General features: G+C 40.6%; 1 protein-coding gene across 4 annotated transcripts in view; it reads left to right on the top strand.

The window, feature by feature from the left end:
- vti1a (vesicle transport through interaction with t-SNAREs 1A) overlaps positions 1-21,030 on the top strand; it is a 115,728-nt gene that overhangs the window by 20,901 nt on the left and 73,797 nt on the right. For 2 of the 4 annotated variants that reach the window (XM_079333791.1, XM_079333793.1), the window contains exons 4-6: positions 4,000-4,077; positions 9,672-9,692; positions 16,544-16,628. In XM_079333791.1, coding sequence (XP_079189917.1) covers positions 4,000-4,077; positions 9,672-9,692; positions 16,544-16,628 — 184 coding nt within the window. The remainder of the gene's footprint in view (positions 1-3,999; positions 4,078-9,671; positions 9,693-16,543; positions 16,629-21,030) is intronic. The other 2 variants (XM_079333792.1, XM_079333794.1) reach the window with 1 other exon arrangement.

Raw genomic sequence — 21,030 nt, 5'->3', positions numbered from 1 at the left:
TAATGAACTGTTTACATTTTTTTCTCCCGCTTTCCAGGCGCCACAATCATTTGCGCTCGTCCTTGTATCAGTCGTCGCACGGTGTAGGAAAAGCATGTAGGAGAGTTGGAGGGCATTGAAATATGTTTATAAATATCCGTTTATTTGATTTTAATTATGGTGTGTTTTTTTTTTTTGAGATAGGAAACTTTTCTTTTACATTACAAAGACATTTACTGCTGGCTGTGAAAATCAGTGAAAGGGCATTACTTTGGAGTTAATAATGCATCTAGTGTAGAATCATTTTTAAGACCAAACATTCTTCTTTTGTGGACCGTTGAGGAACTTAAAAAAACTGCATTAATTCAGACAAGATATACTCGTGCATGTCCACAAACTATAAAGAAACTGCACAGAGGAAAGATCCATAGATTTGCTATAATTAAATAAATATAATTTGCAGCTCAGAGGATTACGCAGAGCTGATTAGCATATCTGATATGAATTGTTATGCATGCATATGTAATTACAGTTTGATGGGCAAAGACGAAGAATCTGTTTTTTTTTTTGTTTTTTTTTCTGTCTGCTCTCCATGTCAACAGACAAAACGTGTGGTTTTTGACAGGACAGCAGCACCTTCCATCGCTGCATTTGACGGGATGTGTGGAGTTTTAAAGGCAGGCCACTTTGCATAAAGTTAAGATGTACCTTTGTACTTTTTCCTCCTGTGCTTCCGGGAATAGAAGCAAATTCTTACCCAAGATTAAAAAAAAAAAAAAAAAAAAAAAAAAAGTGACAAAAGATAGACCTTTCAAAAGGATTTAAAAAAGCATCCTTTTTTCTTTCCTAAGCAATAAGGTATCTTCTGAAAAGCTCTCATTCTTTTTTAGATTACAAAGCCTGATTAGTTGGTTACGCCTAGAAGATACGGCGCTCGGTCTTTCTCTGCTTTAGGTAGAATCAGAGCGATTCAGTGCGTTTTCTTTATAGCAAAGAGGGATTTAATATAGAAAAGGTATCTGATATCTGTTTCCCTGACCTCAGCATTCATCCTGTTGTCACTTAGAGATTTCTTTCAAAACACCTTAACTTATAATCACAATCTGTCACTGTATTAAGCAGTCAGTGTTGCACAGCTGTCTGTGTCTCACATCAAATAGACAGACAGTAATCACTCAGGAATGTGTTGTTTTCCAGAGGGGGAATCCAAAACCTGGAGTGTATACTGTAGGTACACTTTCATTTCAATGACATTTTCCACTCTTTATAGTTTCTTTGTTATCTGCACTCTTCTCATTGCAGAAACGCGTCACACACTCATCTGTAACAGACAGATATTTAGAACAAAAAAACAAAACAAAACAAAACAAAAAAAACCCCTGCGTGTGGTTTGAAGGCGACGTAAGTCTTAACATTCAAATCAATGCTTCTCCCAGGCTTCCTCGCCTCAATTACTGCCGGAGTCGTCTCTCTCTCTCTCCCCCCCCCCCCAAGTTGTACTGCAGCTCTTTAAGATGAAACTCTCACTTAAATGGAATATGTGGGTGTTTTCCTGGCAACAAATATGTTTGTGTGTGTGTGTGTGTGTGCGTGTGCGCCTTGTGTACATGCCGGATTCAAATTGATGCTTATTGTCTTTCTTCTTTCACTTCAATTGGAGGTTTCTTTGAACGTGCTGACATCCAGCCCAGTGACCACGTATTTACCCCGAAACCGAAGACGGTGCTCATATGCATGCTCAAATGAGAACTTAAAGAAATCATCTGATGGGATACTGTGACGTGTGTCGCTGCTGCCTTCTTGGCCACGTCAGCCATGTGAAAGATCTTGATCTCGGAGGGTTAATTACCTGCTCAAATAAAAGTTGAATTAAAAAAAGAAGAAAAAAACAAAAATGTAGTTTTATACAAAATGTGAGTGTTTAATTAGATATATTTTTAATACACAGACGAGGGATGGAAAAATATATCATTTTTACGCTCTCTATATATGAAAGTGATTTAAGGTTGTTTTTTTTAAATGCACTGTAACTGTATGGCCTTAAGATTTTTTATGTTGTTTCCGTTTACACAATGAAGTGCTCTTACAGTCATTATAAACGTAAGAGTTCATAACTGGATTAATTTGTATTAAGGCACAATGAAAAACCCCGTTTCTAAACCATCTTTAAGAGCACATTGTGACATCGTGCTTCAGTCTAATGTGTATGGGGGGGTTATGGTGGTGTGTGCGTGCGTGTGTGTGTGTGTGTGTGTGTGTGTGTGTGTGTGGGGTGGGTTATTTGATTTGACTCTGTGCTGTCGATCTCCTCTCTTCCCCACAGTGGGCGTTCTGCGGCTGGCTAAGGTCCCCGTGGTTCAGTATTGTTTGGGTGCGCTCTTTATCTAATGGGTTTTTGTGGTCCAGGTCAATCAGGCCCTCGGTCGAGTCAGTAATTACTCCAGAGAACTGTGGCCCTCACCATCACGATAATAACAACCAAATCACATCAGCCATGACTTTCCACTCAGTGCTCCAGATTATCAGGAGAGAAAAAAGAAAAAGAATCAACTGGCCCTGTTGTGATTGGCTCCAAAGTTATTTCAATCAAGGAACTTGATATCATCACTCTTGAGGTTGGAATTGTCTTTTTTTTCTCCTTTCTTTTTTTTTTTTTTTTTTTTAAGTTTGATTTGTGCTTTTCTTCCAGAAGGTAGCATCAAAGTACAGTGTGCGGGAGCTTCTGCAAACTTTTTTTTTTTTTTTCTGATAATAAAAAGATACAGGGGAAAGATACTGTATTTGAGAGAAGAAGAAAAAATGTCCCCACTAGGTAATTGGTGTTCCTTCACTGATTCTCTTACTTTGTTTTGTTTATTTTGAGTGCAGAACTGAGCAAATATAGACAATAGAAAGAATTTCGAGTGGAGTAAAAGTGCTATTTTTTTTATTCCTATGCTTGTGTTCCTTCTTTGATTTTTGCCCACCTCCTGCAGCCCACCTAGAAACCTTGTCACGGCAGGGAGAGAACGCGAAGGAGGCTTAGTAAACACTTTCTGTGTCTGCTTGCTGGTGTGTATTTAGTTTAGAGGGCATGCCAAGAGGCTGTTTTTTTTTTTTTTTTTCTTCCATGGGTCGGGCGTCTGTAAACAAGCGGTACAACGGCAGCCCACTCTTCGACAGTCGCAGGTGGCATGCTCTGAAGTGTGTATGAAATGTGTGTGTCTTTTTTTGTTTTGTTTTTTTGTCTCCTTTTTTTTTTTTTTTTTTGGACATGGCATTCCCTCTTATTCCATCCTATCTAGAGACAGGGAAAAAGAGAGAGGGAGAGGGAGAGAGAAAGAGAGAGAAATGGTTTGTGTGTGTTTGAAGGAGAGAGAGAGAGGCAACCCCAAATCCGATGGACCGCCATTGGGTGATGAATTATTCCCTGTCTGAGTCTCAGCATTGGCGTTATCACAGAGCCTGCCACAGCACTGAGATGACAGCAGTGACAGCCCCCAGAAAAGATTTAGCGCTGACAAGTGATACTTCCTCATAATACATCTCCACGGCCCTCTCCCCTGTCCCCCTGTTCCACAGCCTCTCCATGCACACAAGATCAGGGTTTTCATCCCCTCAACTTATATTTGTTTAAGTGGGCAAGCTTGTTGGGAGGAAGGAGTGAGGAGGCGGGGAGGGGGGGGGGGGGGGAGTCCTTTCTGCAACTGCTGTTGCACAAGTGCACTAGGTAGAGTATATCACCTTGGATGGGAGGCATGGGCACCAACTCTCGACATGTTGTTTTCAGTTCATGTGTTGTAGAGGTACGCTGACACACAGAGACACGCATCCAGACAACCTGCATGTGTGTGACTTGTCACCGAGTTCCATTAGGGGGCTCTCGTGCTTAAGAAATGCCTGTTGTGTTTTTTTCATCGCCGACAGTACTAAGCCATATTTCCCCACTTGTTTTTCTCTTTTTCTGCCCTCCTCTGTGTCCCCTCTCTCTTCTTCTTCTTTTTGTCCTTCTTTCTCCTCCTCCTCCTCCTCCCCCTGCAGAAAAGGTCACGTATCGCCTACAGTGACGAAGTGCGCAACGAGCTCCTGGGGGATGACGCCAGCTCCTCGGAGAACCAGGTGAGGTGCTAATCAGGGGTCCAAACCACCACCGCCAGTGTGGGTGGCTCACTGGCCCCTAGGGTGAGGAGAGGGGCCCCCTTATAGGAGCCATCAAGAGCTGAGACCACAGTATTGTCACCAAGTCAAGCGGAAGGAACACTGTTTAATGCAAAGCTGGGCTGCTTGTGAGTGGGCTCAGGGCATGGGAGCAGAGTCTGGCCAAAGCCAGATTGTGGCCGACAAACACACACACACACACACACACACACACACACACACACACACACACACACACACACACACACACACACACTTAAACACACACACACACACAGCTAAACACAGACACACAGTCTAACACAAATTTCAATCCAAAAAACCTGGCCTCCCCACTCCAACTGTCCCACAGCTGTTCTCCAGCCGGGTGGGGACTTAGGCCAATAAAAGATCCTCCATCAAGGTACACACACACACACACACACACGCACACGGACACGCACACATACACACACACACACACACACAAAATCTTGTTCTTTTTTTTTCAACTCCAAGGGTGACAAACCTGCACGACGATACTCAATTTGATAATGAAGCTTCTCATTTTGTTGACAACTGATAGAAAAAAATTATGTGAATATTTCGTTGAAGCACGTCCTTGAAATTGATCTTAAACCAATAATATTTCAAATTTTTTATTCAATCAAAGCCTTCGATGAAAACAAAATCTCAAATTCCTTTTGATTTCTTTATTTTTGGATCTCTTCTCTATCAACAAAGGCCTGATTGGTTAATTGTGTGCTAAAAGACGAAGACCGACGTCTTGTTTGAGTATCAGTTCAGCCTGTTGAATTGGCGGGATATAAACAAGGGATAAAGAACACATTAGCAGTTTTCATTCATCGTCAGCAGCGTCTACAAAAGATTCATTCACAGCAGTTATGACAGAGGCAACGAAGACGGAACACAATTATCTCGCATTGTGATCTTAATGGGCCAAAGTATGCTGCAATGTTATTTTAAACCCAAGTTGTTTTGAATCAATGTAGAACCGCATCAAACCGGTGATACATCAACGGACTCAGAAAAACAGCGTTTTAACGTTTGAGACACACTTACCTATTTCTCACCTGCACAGCTGCCACTCAAACGCAGCCACTCTCAACTCTGACCAAAACGTCGTTTGACTAATTATATATTGTCTTTAGAACCGGCTGTCAACTCGGAGGGGTTACAGTGTCTCAAGGCACACACATACACAGACACGCATGCAAATAAATACTTTGCATTTCCAAACAGGCACTCAGGAAAAAAGAAGAAAAAAGACAAAGACGAATGCTCAAATGCACATTTACACATTTAGTCCCACAGTGCTTTAAGTGTGTATATTTAGATGATTTGCAGCCAAGCTAAGCTAAATAAAGTTCTGTTTTTTTTTTTTTTGAACATTTTCCTATTACCATTTCAATGATGACCCATGAACTGCACATCTTACAAACATATGTATCACGAGCTCTGCGTGTGTAATTGAAATGCATATTCCAGGCAAATTAGTGAGACACAAAAGTGACTCTGACATTTTCTGCACAAGTTGGAAGGAGAGTCGCTGTCAGAAATGTCACATTTGAGACACTGATGAGTTCAATCCAAACCCTGTCAAAGGAAAGCTGGAAAAACACATTCCGTTGCCTTTCAAATCTCATTTCCTTTTCATTAAAAATGTAAACAAACATATTTAAAAGCTATATTTATTATGTAGGATTGACACCGCTCAAAGAAAAATGTTTGAACATTACTTTTTTTAAAGACATTTGATCAACTCTGTGCATCACTGTTACAGATTTAGAGTCACAATGCTGTTTTAGGGCTAATTATCTTTATTATAAATGTAGGTACTGTTATTATGACCATTACAATTATTAAATAATTACTCAATTATTTTGATAATGATTTTAATTTAAATATGATTTTGGCTTTTTAAAATATTGTCTCTACTAAATGAAAAACAACAAGATGCCTCTTTAAAAACACACATACACACACTGTGACATTTGATCTTTTTTATAACTTAATTCTTATTTATCATCTGACAAAAAAATCCCAATTTAAATTCTGAAATTGAATTGATCTTAATAAAATTTAAAAAGTCATTTGAGAGATACAAATAAAATACAAAGGTGTAATTTTTCTTTTATCTTTGGAAATGTGGGCCAAAACTGATATAAACTAGATTAAGTGACTTGTTGATTTTTTTTAATTGTCCTAATTTCTTTTTATTTTCCTTATTGTTCTTTTAAAAAAAAAAAAAAAAAAAAAAAATAAGAAGATTGAAAATGAGAATTTTTAAGCCATAAATTATAAATAGTTAAATTTTGGAAAAAGGAGTAATGATTAGCTTTAAATTAGTCTGATGTTAGAATTGAAAGGTTGTATATAAAAGAGCATATGAAACACTAACAAAGCCTGTGTGTGTGTGTGTGTGTGTGTGAGAGAGAGAGAGAGAGAGAGAGAGAGAGAGTTCATTCTGAGGCCAGATTCAAGTAAATGGATGATAGAAGTTTTTTCCCTTTTTCTCCCAGGTGCCGTGTTTACCTCATTTTCATTTAAAAAAGTTCCAGAGATAATACTTGTCTTGGTCGTGCTGTGAGTGGAGTGCTCGGAACTTCAGGCTTTTTTTTTTTTTAATCTAACGAGACGGCGGCGATAGGAGAGGGGAAAAAGATGGTGGGGGCCGGGGCAAGTCGGTCAATTTAATTCCTGACGATCTGAAAGAGGTCAGGATCATTTTATATAGCCCTGGCTGAGCAGATCATTACCAGTCACAAATCTGTTGGTTACATGGCAAGGATTTATAGCTAAGTAAATAGGGGACTGTCATAAGTTCTGAAAATGGCGTGTTGGCCCTGCGATAATGGCTAAAGGACGATTTAATAGAGTTCGGCATTTATTTGTTATCTGTATGCGGACAGAAACTGAATTGGCACTATCGCTCGTTTTTTTTTAATAATGTGGTAGGCTACTATTGCACTTTTTTTTTTTTTTTCCTTTTCTGTTTCCTTCTGCATGCAACACACGCACACAGACTCCCCACACACATACTCTCAGACACCACACACAAAGCAGCACATACACACCAACACTACACGGAATAGTTTCGATTTCAGTCACAGCAGAAGGCTTGGCCACAAGAGATTGTGCTGGTTTGAGCCGGCATGGACCAGATTTGACAGGCTACAAAGGAAGCAGATTACCACTTGTATCGAATTCCGTATTGGATAAAAAAAAAAAAATCTTTTGTTTGAAAAAAGAAAAAAAAAAATTGCTGATTATCATAACAGAAAAATTGCAGCAGTGCAATTTTGAATACTGGCAGGCATCACAAAAAACAGAAGGAAAAGGCGCTCATGCAGGAGTAATTATAACATTTACAATATTCAGTATTTACTGCTCTGTATCTGTTGAGCAGCGCGAGCACCGTTGACTGTTTTTAAAGAAAACAGATGCCAAAGAAAAATAAAGCTCGACAGGAAGAAACGGCAGCTCAACATGGCACCTCGTATAGTTTTAACAAATCCTTCACGAGGACTTGCAATCAGTCAGGCAGCACAAATGAGCTCGAACAAGTTTTGTCTGGTACCCATTGACTGATGGCAGAGCCGGCGGAGGGGGGGGGGGGGGGGTCAGGGATCGCAGGATCCGCTGGATTTGTTTTTCAAGTCCCAAATAATCACATCCACAGTGTCGTTTTAAACTTTGGCCTCTTCAATAATGCATTCTTAGAGGAGTTGTTGCTTGAGTTCGAAGACGACGCGTTTCCATCCTTGAGCACGTCTCGTTCTCGACATTCTCAAGGAAGATCTCTTTAGAAAAAAAAACAAAAAACATGCAATTATGCTTGTTTACCTCCCACGTTGCAGGTATTGACAACATTTTTTAGAGTTGCACTATTCCAGTTATCCTTCATAGTTATATATACATGTGTTTTTCGAGGGCACAATATGGGAAAAAAAAAAAGTGCACAAACTATTTTGAGATGCTTCGAAAATCTCTGTGGCGTGTCGTGCTGTTTCGAATGCAGCATTGTAACGTGGAAAGGACTGGAAATTTCCGTTTTTTTTAATACAGTAAATGTTCTCCCCCTGCATTTAGTTCTTTAGTGTCAAATATCTTTGAGTGTTTACAGACAATGTTAAACAAAGAGAGGTGAGATATGGAGGCGGCGCGGTTGAATTATTTTCTGTATAATCGTGTAAAAGGATCAGGCGTTAAATGTAAGTTCTCAGATTTTATTTCGGTCATGAGAGCAGGAAGAAGGAGCTGATGCTTTATTTTCTTCACTTTGTCACACTTTCTGAAATATTTGCACACTTTGTGACCCTCTCCCAGCTGTTACTTTATCAAATCTTCAAGTTTGCAATTAAATTCGTGATTCAAGATTTAAAAAAAAAGAAAACAGTCGCCTTTTTTGGTCGCCTATGAACTAAACCATTTGAAAATAAACACTGGATGCTGTAGTAGCTCGTAGCCTCCCTTAAGATCTGCTTCCCTCCAGTGTTGGCCAAGAAATGTGGATTTAAATAATGAAAAAATAACCCACTGTTTTAACGCTTTCAAATTAAAGAATCTGTCCTCCCCCTTTTTCAGCCAAACGTGTTGCATTCCCACGAGGAGCCGTCTCTTCTTCTTCTTCTCGTAGAGCCCTCACTTAGAACAGGCCAGGGTAGCAACCTCTTAAATTGTGATTAGGCATAATTAATGGCCAATGGGATTGTTTCCCTCCCTTGAATGTCTGATTCATTATCAGGGATGTAAGGGGTTTCCAGGACAGGGAATAGAAATAGCATTTCTTATTTACTTCACTTTAAATTTGCCATTCCTTTTCATCAAAAATGTATAGCTATGCTAAGATTCATTTTTCATGATCTGCCGCTGTCCCAATAAGAAGCCCTGCACTGTATGTATGTACAGTGGTACATGGCTCACATGGTTTTCAACAGCATTCACCTTAAGTGAGGAGCGAAGGCTACATGGGGGGGGGGAAAAAAGGTGACAGGGTATCAGCGTTGACAAACAGCGGTACAAATGGAATGGCTCAGCATTTTTCCACCTCGGGCTCCAAAGGGCACATCTTTCCTTTTCATCCATTTCCAGTGAATTCAGCAAAGTGACAGATATAACACAATTTCCCCATTTAAACCTGTGACTGTGCAGACTTACACTTATTCCACCCCCCCCCACTCCCACTTTATCAACCATTTTGATGTGACTTTTTTGATAATGATAGCTGATATCACGAATGGAGCGATCCATTCCCTCTCTTTGTTTCATGTGACAGCGCCAGGACTTGATCTTTGTTTGTTCAACAAAAAAAAAAAAAAGACAGCCCGAGCTGCGCGTTTAGCTTCCGTTTAATGTGTTTGTCTTGTGATTTTTCCAAATGCTAAACATGCCAACAGATAAATTGTCAGGGTTAATTCTGTCCCCAGCCTTATGACTGCTCTTCCTCCTGCCATACTTCTACAGTCTTTTTTTATCTCTCTCTCCCTCCCTCCCTCTTTTTAACTCTCTCCATCTTTTCTTCCCTCTCTTCTCTTTCTGCCCTCGTGATGCAGCTGATAAAGTTGCGTGAAGAGGTAAGTGCTTCCTCTGCTCCAACAATTTACATTCTGCTTTCCCACTGAAATTTCAATTTGCCCTCCGTCTCTCGCGTAAGAACATTTGAATCGGTTCATTTGGACACTGTTTTAGTTGTTGCACGTTTGAGTCAGAGATAATGGATTCAATAAAGATTAGGTTTCCCAACCTTACATGTCAGAAAGTGTAGATAAGATAAAACCTCTGATTCTCCTTTTTAAGAATAACATTGATGAATAAAGTTAGGCAGAGAGTAGCTTCATTAAGTTCCGGACTTGATCAAGTTCTTACATTTAAAAGAGACTGTTGCTCTCCCTCACTGTTTTCAAACGAGGCCATCTTCGTCACTGATAAATCTTCTTATTTCATGTTTTTGTTCAACTTGCTGTTTAAGACCTTCTGTATCATCCCCTGTTCCGTTGACGTCTCCGCCTCTTCCAACAGTTAACATACTCGATTCATTTACATCTAATTGTTTATCATAACTCATCATGCGTAAAATTCCCAGTGTTCAATGATTGTTTTTGTCCATTTCAACATTGTTATTGATTCTCAAATGCAACCAGACAGGCAGCAAATCCAAGAAACACGTTGATGTCTAAATGAAACTCTTGAAACTGCCCGGTGCTGTGCCTGTATTTGATATACTGGCAGACTAATTGAATACACTTTCAACACCTTAAAACTGTTCTTAGGTGAGCAGATACGGTTAAGCTACGATGTGAAACCTGCAGATCCGTGAAGCTGACACAGAAAAGCTTTCTATGAATTAGGAAGAAACTGCTACCACCTCTCGTCTCATTAAATACTATTCATATAACAAAGTGTTTAGCCTAGTGGGGCCCCATGTACAGAAGATACTATCCTCCAAGCGGGCGGCCAGGGTTCGAGTCTGACCTGTGGATCCTTTCCTGCATGTTATTCCCTTCTCTCTCTCTCTCTCTCTCTCTCTCTCTCTCTCTCTCTCTCTCTCTCTCTGTCTCTCTCTCTCCTGTCTCTCTCTCTCCTGTCTCTGAAATGACGGCCCAAAAAGCCCCGAAACAAAACTAATGTACTAGTTCACATCTGGTTGGGACATACTGCGTTACTCTCTCCACTACTATACTCTCCTAATGAGGCGGTGAACACAACAATGGTGATGCAATGGAACTGCGGAACTTGTATGTCAATGTGAGAACTAACCTAATAAAACAAGTGTCTCATTAAAAAAATGTTTGAACTATCTGAGTTTGTTCATTCATAATCATTATCAAATTAACTTCACTATTAGAAAGTTCAACTCAGTGTCATACAGATAGATGACATAACAAGCGTGATGATCCAAAATGATCAGTCTGTTGATTTCCTGTTCGGACTAAGCGTCTTATTGTGTTGAACTGTAAAGTGCTTTATAAAGATGGACCCGACTTTAATGATTTTAAACTTTAACATTTTAGTTTCAACAGACCGGTAAGATTAGTCAAACAGAAAATGCTCATTTCCATTTACTTTGTGGAATCTTTTAATAACGCTGTGTGCTTGATGAGGTCAGAAATACGCTTTAAAATCCTGACGATATGAGAAACTCACAATTTATACTGAACATAAGTCATTAAAAAAAACCCAATAAAACATTCAAATGAAAAGAAAATAATATTAAGCCCCATTTCAGGCAGGTTTTGTTTCTGTAGGTCACATTGTGAAGCTCAAGTCATTTGCAGCATGTTTACCTTCAGTTTGTAACCTTTGAGTGAAGTTATGTTCAGCAGAGATTCTACTACTTCATTTCCTAACAAAGCACCAACTTTCACCAGAATTCATAATTATAAATCACCATCCTGGATCGACTACCATGTAATCAAACTCCAATCCACCCTCCTTCTTCCCAACTTCCAGTACGTTCCCTCCCGGCCACAGAAGGTTCAAACACAGATCTTCACCTGTCAGTCCCTTTATGAATGACCCAATCTGTACAGTTAGAGTACACCCCCCCCCCCCCACCCCCCCCCCCCAAAATCTCCACACCATCACGCTTCTCCATCGCAGTCTGCTTCTGCTCTTCCTGCATTTGAATCAAAGGCTGGCACAGCTTATACACACTTAAGCCTTGCTTTAAAAAAAAAAAAAAAAAAAAACTATACTTTTTTTTTTCTTCAGCTGAAAAACACGTTTAAATATTTAGCACCCATATTCACAGCTGTTTGACACTTGTAATTCCTCGTCTTACAAGTCCCAAACAAACGGCACAGAAGATCACACAGTCAGTCTGAATCACAGCTGTCATCATTATTCACTTTGACTCTCCCCCCCCCACCCTTATTGAAATAATAAGGAAATCATCTGAACTTTGGAAAATGGTGATAGTAACCGCCTGTGTTTGATATTGGAAAAAAAGGCAGGAGAGCGTTAACAGAAGAGGGGAGAGAGAGAGAGAGATTTCTCTTTTGAGCTACAGCTGCATTGTTCTGGGGCTCCCTGTTAATAACTTACAACTGAAGAGTGTTTCTTGACGCGAAAAGAAAAAAAAAGGCACAACAAAAAAACACAATTTTTCGAGGTTCCTATGAAGATCTTTGTTCAAAATGTAGGTGTCAGATGAAAAGGCATACATGCATAGGCGGAAACAGTGGTGCTGAGGGGGGGGGGGGTGCACTTAGAGATGCATAATATTTATCATATATTATTTTCAAATCCTTTGCCTGGAAGCCACCAGACGATCAGAAAGGATTTAGATTAGACCCTTTTAGTTTTTCTTAAGTGTAGTACTGGCAGATCTGATTTTCACATTTTCCAAAGTATTTGAGCTCGATTCTTGTGTGACGAAATGCGTGTCTTTGCCAGTTTCACATCGGTTTTATCAGAACCGCGGGGGTCAAGCCTTGATATGGGGTGTGTAGCACAGTAGGAGCTGGCAGACACTTTGGATTCCCTTCAGTAAAAAAAACGCTGACAAGAGTCTCTTAGAATTTGCTTGCTAACCAGAACAGAACACCTGGATACATTGAAATGTGTTTGAGTCACGTGTACCATTCAGATATTAGAACAAAATCTATTTCCAAGTCTTCTTATTTTAGATCAATTTAGTAGATATAACCTGTCAATCTATCCGGTCCTGTGACGATGATGTGTGGGATGTTTAGTTTTAATTGTACATGTTCCTTTTCATTATTTTCCTCTGTTTCATCCTGTGTCCATGCCAGGATTGTTTCATTATTAGGGGCCATCACAGTGTGCCATTACTGGATTCTCTGTGGCTGAACTCTCACCCTTTTCCTTCAGGTTCTGTCACCGTCAAACTCGGGGCGCATTATTCTAATGATCACACGTGTATATACTCCCTCACTGCCACCGCTACCCTCCAGCTACCCTCAACTCACCCCCCCCCCATTTCCCTTCCCAACATGCACACCCAACAACCCACCTACCCACCCCACCCCACCCCACCTACACTCACCCTCCCCTCCCCTCCCCTCCCCTCCCCCTGGCCCTAAAAGAAGACAGAACGACAGAGAAAGAGAGAGAGAGAGAGAGAGAGAAATTCAGGAGGAGAAAGCGTTTGAAGTGGCTTTCCATCGCAGCGAGTCTGCCGGCCGTCTCCCCGAGACGTGTCACCTTTGCCGAGAGGGAATAGGAAAATCACGTTTCGAATGGTAATGATAACATACTAATCACTTGAGCTCTTTGAAGAACCAGGGGAGTGTGCAATACTCTGTCAGTATCCCCGGCTGCCTCATGCTCCCAGGCACACACAGGCACTGCAGCCATGGTCTAGGTGTATTAGCTTAAGCATTGCATGTCAATACGTCCCCTCTGATCCATAGGGGCTCATTATAGCCCGAGCTCTGTGTCTGTTTTCCTCCCGTGTGTAGTTGCCGCGATCTCTGTTGGTGCTACTACCCACGTGTCGTCACCCCAACACCAAGCTGAACCTTTACCAGTAAAAAGCCCACCACACCTCGCATCCCGCCCTGCCCGCCGTCACCATCCTAATCACTCTTCTTCGTCTTTTCAGCAGCCCATTTCGACACCCATCCACCCACCCAGCAGTTTCTCCATCCCTCCATCCTCCTCCCTCTGCCCTCCCTTTAACTATTTAAAAGTATCTCTGCAATTTTAAATGACATCTGTCAGCAGCGCCAAGAAAAAGGAAGCAAGGGAAAGAAAAGAGTTCAAAAGGGAGTTTTCTCCTCCCTGCTCTTTTTTTCCCCCCACCCCTCTTATTGTCAAACTTTGAAAAGTGTGTCGTTGACTTTTTCCTCTTTCTCTCTCTCTCTCTCTCTCTCTCTCTTTCTCTCTCTCTACGTTCCTTTCCCCCCTTCTATTTCCTCTGAGTGATTAGCTGTTACGCATTTTGACAGCCTTACCAAAACTCGAGATTTCACTTCCCCCCCCCCTGTCCCCTTCACTCATGTGCTGGGGATAAACCCTTGTCAGAGAGGCGGTTGTCATTCATTGGGTTGTTTTTTGAGTGTCAGATATGTTACATCTGATCAGATTCTTAACAGAGCATATTAGAAAGACCATCAAAACCTAAAACCAACAACGTTGGAGTAAACATTTCGGCCTTCCGTGTTTTTGATGTTTCATGATCCTCTTCGCTGAATTCAGTTTGATTTTAATGAGAGCCAGTTCGTATTTTGGGTTTGCTACAGCGGACAACTTGGAGGTGTATACACTGAAGCTTTATTTAGATTACATCCTGTCTTGACTTCATGATAAAAATTGACAACTATACAAAGAAATATGTATAAACAGTCGGCACAAACTTGAATTAAGATCCTTAATCTGAAATACACATTGAATATTTGCTTAACATTTTTCTGAAAAAGTAGAAATAGTTTTAGTAATTTAAACCAAGCTCCAAAAAGTTTGTTTGGTATTGAAAGTCTCACTGGAGATACTATGATGATCAAAAGCAAGGATTTATTTCAAACAGTCAAACAGATGCTTCCATGGTTAGCCTTCTTCTGTGACACAGCACATCCATTTTTTTAATGAGACACTTGTTTTATTAGGTTTTAGGAATCCACACAGTACAAGGTCAGACACAAACCAAATCAAATTTAAAACATGATTTTTTTTTTAGGTGGAAAAATGACAATGACACCCCCCACCAAAAAAATAAAAAAAATAAAATAAAATAAATAAATGAAAATAAAATAAATAGATACAGAAATAAAAATAAATAAAGATACATAAAAATAAAAACAGACCAGTCATTGTCTGTGAGTCATTTTCATTTAAAAAAACTAATTCTCCCCGTCTGACGACAGTATTTCATCTTAACTACCTGTGGCTGTTAGCTGAGGTGAAAATCAGAGTTTTCAGATTTTTGCTGTGGGGAAAAAAAGAAAGAAAAAGATTTTAAATCAACCAGAAAGCGTATACATACAACTGTTTAATATTAATGATCCAGACTCAGCAACTCAAGTGTCCTTGGGCAAGACACTGAACCCTAAATTGCTCCCCTGGCATAGCCAGTGGTGGGAGAGTGCTTAGGAATGGGATGAGTTAACGCTGACGGCCAAATGATAAAGCATCATCAGTGTGTGAATGGATTTATTCGATGTAAGCGCTTTGATTGGTAGTAGAAGTCCAGCAAGACATATTTATGTGTTCCAATTACAAATTTACCGGTCACACTGCTTTCTGAACCTTTTGATACAGGCACCTCCATATTCTACAGTACTGAGGAAAAATGAAGCTTCTTTAACTCTGTATAATATACAGTTCAGTGTTTCCATTGAACTGCACCTTTATTTTCTAGTTATCAGTGCTTAGTGCAGTGATGGCCATATGTTTACAGTGAAAACAACTCGTAACTTAAAGTGCTACTATTGAAAACTCTTAAGGTGCACCTCAAGGCCAACAGTCAGATCTTTTCTTCTCGCCTTGCTTGTCAGACTTGAGTTCTTTAGCGATGCAGCAGAGCCTAAACAATTGGTGTACCATCTCAGAAGCTGCTGTTATCCATCAATACATACTGTATGTTTACGTGAGGTATTTCATGGGGTATCGCCTTGGTTCTCATAAACAACCGCTTTGAACAAAAAGAGATCAAATTGCTTTATTAAGTATTTATGAACACATCCTTTTCAGATGTGCTCTGTGAAGTCAACTCTGTCAATGGGCAGCCTTGTCAGTAGCTGTGAGTAAGTCATGGAGGGGGGTGAGTTTGTAGATTATGAATACTGTTTGCAGTGCACTAATCTGAATAGACCCAAAGCAGAAAGAAAAAGTAATAGTTTTGTTTGTTTCATGTTAGCTATTACATTTCACGTGTCTCCGCTGTTCATTTTGTATAAAGTTATACAGTTGAGAGAATGGAATAGGGTCAGATATTCAGATTTTTAATGGTAATAATTAAAAGTAAAAATGACTCGATGATGAAATCAAAAAGCCACATTTTGGAGGTTGATGTGATTTTCTCCAGTTGGAAGCCATAACTTGGACAGAATTTCGATGTGCCTGGAACACTTCAAATACGGATTTGATTTTAATTCTCTCCACCTCCCTTCCCTAACTTCGGCGCGTGCAGCAGAAGCCGGTGCTGTGAAACAATCAGAGCAGGCAACACACCTCAAAGAACTTCATGTTTTTTATGTCCAAGATGAGGCAGCAGCACCTCTTCCACTGTCACTCCCAACATGCATATGCTTGATATTCCATCAGCATATAACACATTGTCATCCATGAAGGTTATTGCCAACCTGGCTGTATTATGTTGTCGCTGTGGATGTGGTCTGTCTGTTTATGTGACAGCGTTGATGTGTTTCTTTGAAATGGGTCCCAGTCCTCTCAATCAAATTATTATTTTTTTTTTTTTCTGTTTGTTTCTCCAGCTTTATTTTTCTCTCTCCATTTGTTGCAGAGAGCACATCTGTTGGACAACACAGAGAAGCTGGAAAGGTCATCACGGAGACTGGAGGCCGGCTACCAGATAGCGGTAGAAACTGGTACGTATTCTGTTTCGGATTGGGTTAGGCAAAGAGTGGGAATGGTGCTGTTGGCGGGGGGTTAAGATAGTGGTGAGGGATGAGTGAGCGACAGCAAATTGTCTTGCTTATATGCGAGGTGGGTGGATGTGTGTTTGTGTTTGGAGGAGAAGGAGGAGGAAGAGGGGGGTCGAAAAGGGAAAAAAAACAAAAACAAAACCTCTTTCCTTGACGCCTGATGACATTTTTTCTGGAGCACATCAAAGGCGAGCCACGGAGGGAGAGAGAGGGAGAGAGAGAGGTGCACAGGCGGCAGATCGGGCGCCGCATCTCCTTGCTCTGCTCCTGAAGAAATCTCGTACATCTCCATGACTGTGTGTGTCTTTTTGTGTATGTATGTGTGTTGGTGGTGGGTTTTTTTTTTTTTCCACTAACAGACAGGGGGGTCTATAAAAAATAAACAACGTCAGCTTTCCTCCTGAAGTTCTTAATTCAGCGTAGAAGGAAGAAGAAAAAACACAATATCACTTTCTAAATAAACCATCCAAAAAAAAAAAAACCCCACACAACTCCTTTTTTCCTCATTATCAAGGATTGTTTTTATCTTAAAATAGGAAGAAAAAAAAAAGCTCATCGGGATCTTAAATAGATTTAACCAGTTAGCATACCCCCCCCCCCTCCCTGTCTTCCTTCCTGACAGTCACCACATTATCGAGGCAGAGTGTATTCCTCAGAGATGTATCAAAGCTCATTCTTGAAGTATCAACCAGCTTTCCGTGGCTTCCGTTGTAGTTTTGAAAAAGTTTGTCAATTTACACTATAATCGCGGGGTGGCTGGCGTGCGCGACATCGACAGATTTAATAATTCAAGTCAAGGCAGGTTCGCACGCAGACCAGCTGCTTTTGATGTTCTCTGTTACTTGCATTCACAGATTCATAAATACAATCTACATTCTCTGCTTAAAAAGGTTGATTCAAATGCCTCAGATGATCCCACCGTTTCCGAGTTTCTCGAGTGTCGGATTCTGCGACAGCTGACAGGTTTTTTTTATTTTTTTTTTTAAATTCCACCCAGTCGTATCATTTACCAGACTGGCTCGTTTTTTTTTATGTTTTCCTTCACAGCTGGTTGGTGTTAAAGAAGTGGGCCATGGCTAACATTGTTCACTACCTACTGGGACCGTCGGTTTTCCTGCTGTAGTCAACCACATGCCCCTTGACCTCTATGTCACCGGTGGCTGTCTCGTCCACTGTGTGTGTGCGGCTCGCTAAGAACAATGCTCGTTTATCTCGCCTCGGTCCCACACACTTGGCTTGGTCCACACCAGCTGGGTCTGTGTTTGTGGTATGGCGGGGAAGCTCAGCCCCGCGCCTTTAATCCATGACCCTTTTCTTTTGCTCTGCTGTCGATACCAACCCTCCGCTCAGATGCACAACCTGAAACGGCAAAGTTTGTGGGTCAAACAGGGAATACATCGGCACAAAGAAGGAAGATACGCAGGGAATATGCACACCAGTCTAATGACTATACAAGCTGAGCTCTCGAATTCAACTAAAAGTCTGGACACAAGCCATATTGATCTCCTGGTTTTTAAGGTTAAGACTGACTTCACCTTTTGACTCTGTATTCAGTCTTTCATTTCGAGCTGTTCACCCAGCTCGAGAAATATATTTGTTTTTGTGCTTCCATTGTTGCGTTTCACAACACCTCGCCGGACATCTTAAGCAAACGTTGCTCTGTCCAGATAGCAACGTTCTCAGAGGATTGCAACAAATCGCACACTTTGGATTGGGATTTCTTTTTGTAAACTCTAAACTGTTTCTTGCAGTATTTTGCTTCTCTTTTGGAACAAAACAAAACAAAACAAAAATCAAAGTGTACCACCCCATATTCGTGCACATTATGAACGTGGCATCGGCAGTTATTGAGGAATAATCTGTGAGTCATAAAGCACAAAGGTGTAGCAGCAACAGACGTTAAACAGGAATAATTGCAGCGTTAAGTGTTTCTCCAATCAGACACTCTCTAGTCATTGTGCAAACACTTTCCTTGCCACAAAAACCTTAAATCCACTCAGACATCTGAGCTGTACTTTTTTTCTTTTCTTTTTTTCTTACCAAGAGCAGTTTAGCGTCGTTATTTTCCCGTAATTCAAAGTAGGATTCTCCATCCACAATGACACAGTCACCCTTAAGAACTGTAATTGACCAATGGGAGGAAGTGGAAGTAAAAGACGTTTTATTTCAAAGAGATAGATCCTGAACAAAGAAATAGTGCAGAAACTCAGCTTTGCCCCCTTTTTCTCTTCAGTGTCTACAATATATCTCTTAATGACCAGGAACTAAAAAAGCCAGGATGCTTCTGGGTCACATTTAAGGAGGAAAAGAGAGGACTCTTAGTTCTAAGAAAAGGCGAATCTTCACAGAGTACCATTTTATCAGATTTGAGGTTTTTTTTCTTCTTTCCTACCAATCTCAGTGTCCCCAGTGTATTTAGCAAAAAACAAAGGCTTGCCAAAAGCTGTGAGAGCCCTCACAGGGATATAGAGGACACTCTTTGGACATACAGAGCTATTTACCACACACACACTCAAGAAGCAGGGACCTCTGTTTGTCTCATAAATAAAGTATAGAACTTCATTAGTGAGGAGCACCGACTTAAAAGCCCAGGCAGAGCAACAAGCAGACACGGGGGCTAGCCCAGTTAAAGAGGGCTCTAAATAAAGAGGGAGGGCATGCAGTTAGCCAATTTAACTACATTTGAGTCAGGGGCATTTGAAATGCCCAAATGTGGAGGCTTGACTGATGCTAAAATCAAAGACATGCTACTTTGAAAGCTTTTTTTTTTTTTTTTTTGCAGTTAAAAAAAAATACTTTTGAATGATTTACGATTGCTTGTTGAGAAATAAATAGCGTCTCAGATTATGATTATAACTATTTTCTCCACCTTTCTGATTTTGATTCATCCAGTGGAAGATAGTTGACGCAGTGACAGTTAAAATAAAATGGTTTGAAAAATGTTCCCTTCAAATCCTAAAAAAAAATCCAATGTTTGTATTGTGCTATTATTGTTAGAATGGAGTGTTTCCAATAGATAGGACTTAGAACAGTCTTTGCTGTTGAACTGTAAATCATTGGAGCACTTTCATTGTATTCGTGCATTTAAAAGTAATTGAAAACTTTATATGAGCTTACATTTTAAATTAAACGTACAGTAGCTGTAGTTACTGGCGCTTAAAGCTTTTGTAGTTTGATTATAAGGACATGACTTATGTAGGGTTAATTTTAACGTGTTTTAATTTTTTACTATCATAAAATAATGGATGCATTTCTGAAGCATGATTTTAATAAAAGAACAACTCAGGAAATCAACCAGAAACTGTGGAGTGAATCTACTTTGAGAATTCATCCCCCTTTATGCTTGTTCAGTTGACACAAATAACTTCGCAATGGCAGCAGAAATGAGCTGCAGAAACAAAGACTGACACAGACAAAAGCGTCGCTACTCTGCATTTTAAAGGTGGCCAGCAAGAGGCTGAGAACACTTCTTAGGCGAGTCTTCTTGGTGTTTAGGGGCCTGTAATCAATCCTGCAAAATGAAAACAGCTCATTAGGGATTGATTTCAGTCCCGTTCAGATAAGCAGAGAGGGCCGGGGCCGGCCCCTTGGGGGCTCCAGTCAAGCCCAAAGTTCACGCCATGCCAGGTAGAGAGCAGCACCGCAGGCTATCAACTTTATTAGGATGGAGATAAGCTGATTAGACCTTGTCAATCAAAGGTGCCAGCGACTCAATCATGATCCAGGGGACTTTTCTTTCGTCTCTCTTGTTTTCTCTCTCTTCCCTCTCTCACAATCTCCCTCTCTTTTTGTGATAAATCATTGAAGCGACCAACAAAGTGGCAGCCATCGCTGGGCTAAGCTAAGCAGCCCTGCAGTTGTCACCAAGGCAGACACACAGGGACCCTGTGATGATGTGACGACTATATTAAAGACTACATCAATTTGTTTTAGAGCAGTTTGATTTTTCAACTGCACTGGTATTAAAAGAGAGTAGGGGGGGTGAGAGGGGAGGGCAAGCACGTCGGCATCATCGAACATGATTCCAGTGGCAGAGCAAGGAGTGCTGGGACGGCAAAAAAAAAGAAAAAGGATAAATGACAGAGTGACGAGAAATAAATAAATATGTTTTTGTAAACATAAAAAAAAAAAAAAAAAAAAAATCTTCATGGCTCTCTTTTGAAGCGGAGTGTGGCTTTGAGTCTTGCTGAGAGTCCATGGGCGCTGGAGTGGCCCAGTAACACAGCACACGTTTGTCCCGACTCTCTATCTCTCCCCCTCCATCTCCGTCTCCGTCTCTGTTTCTCTCCCACTCACTTTATTTCTCCCTGTTCGCTCGAAAGATCAGACTCCATGATTCTTTTGG

Source organism: Symphodus melops, assembly GCF_947650265.1.
Source record: "Symphodus melops genome assembly, chromosome: 21".
Lineage (NCBI taxonomy): Eukaryota > Metazoa > Chordata > Actinopteri > Labriformes > Labridae > Symphodus > Symphodus melops.
The sequence above is the reverse complement of the archived record's forward strand: the minus strand, read 5'-3'. Positions and strand labels throughout refer to the sequence as shown.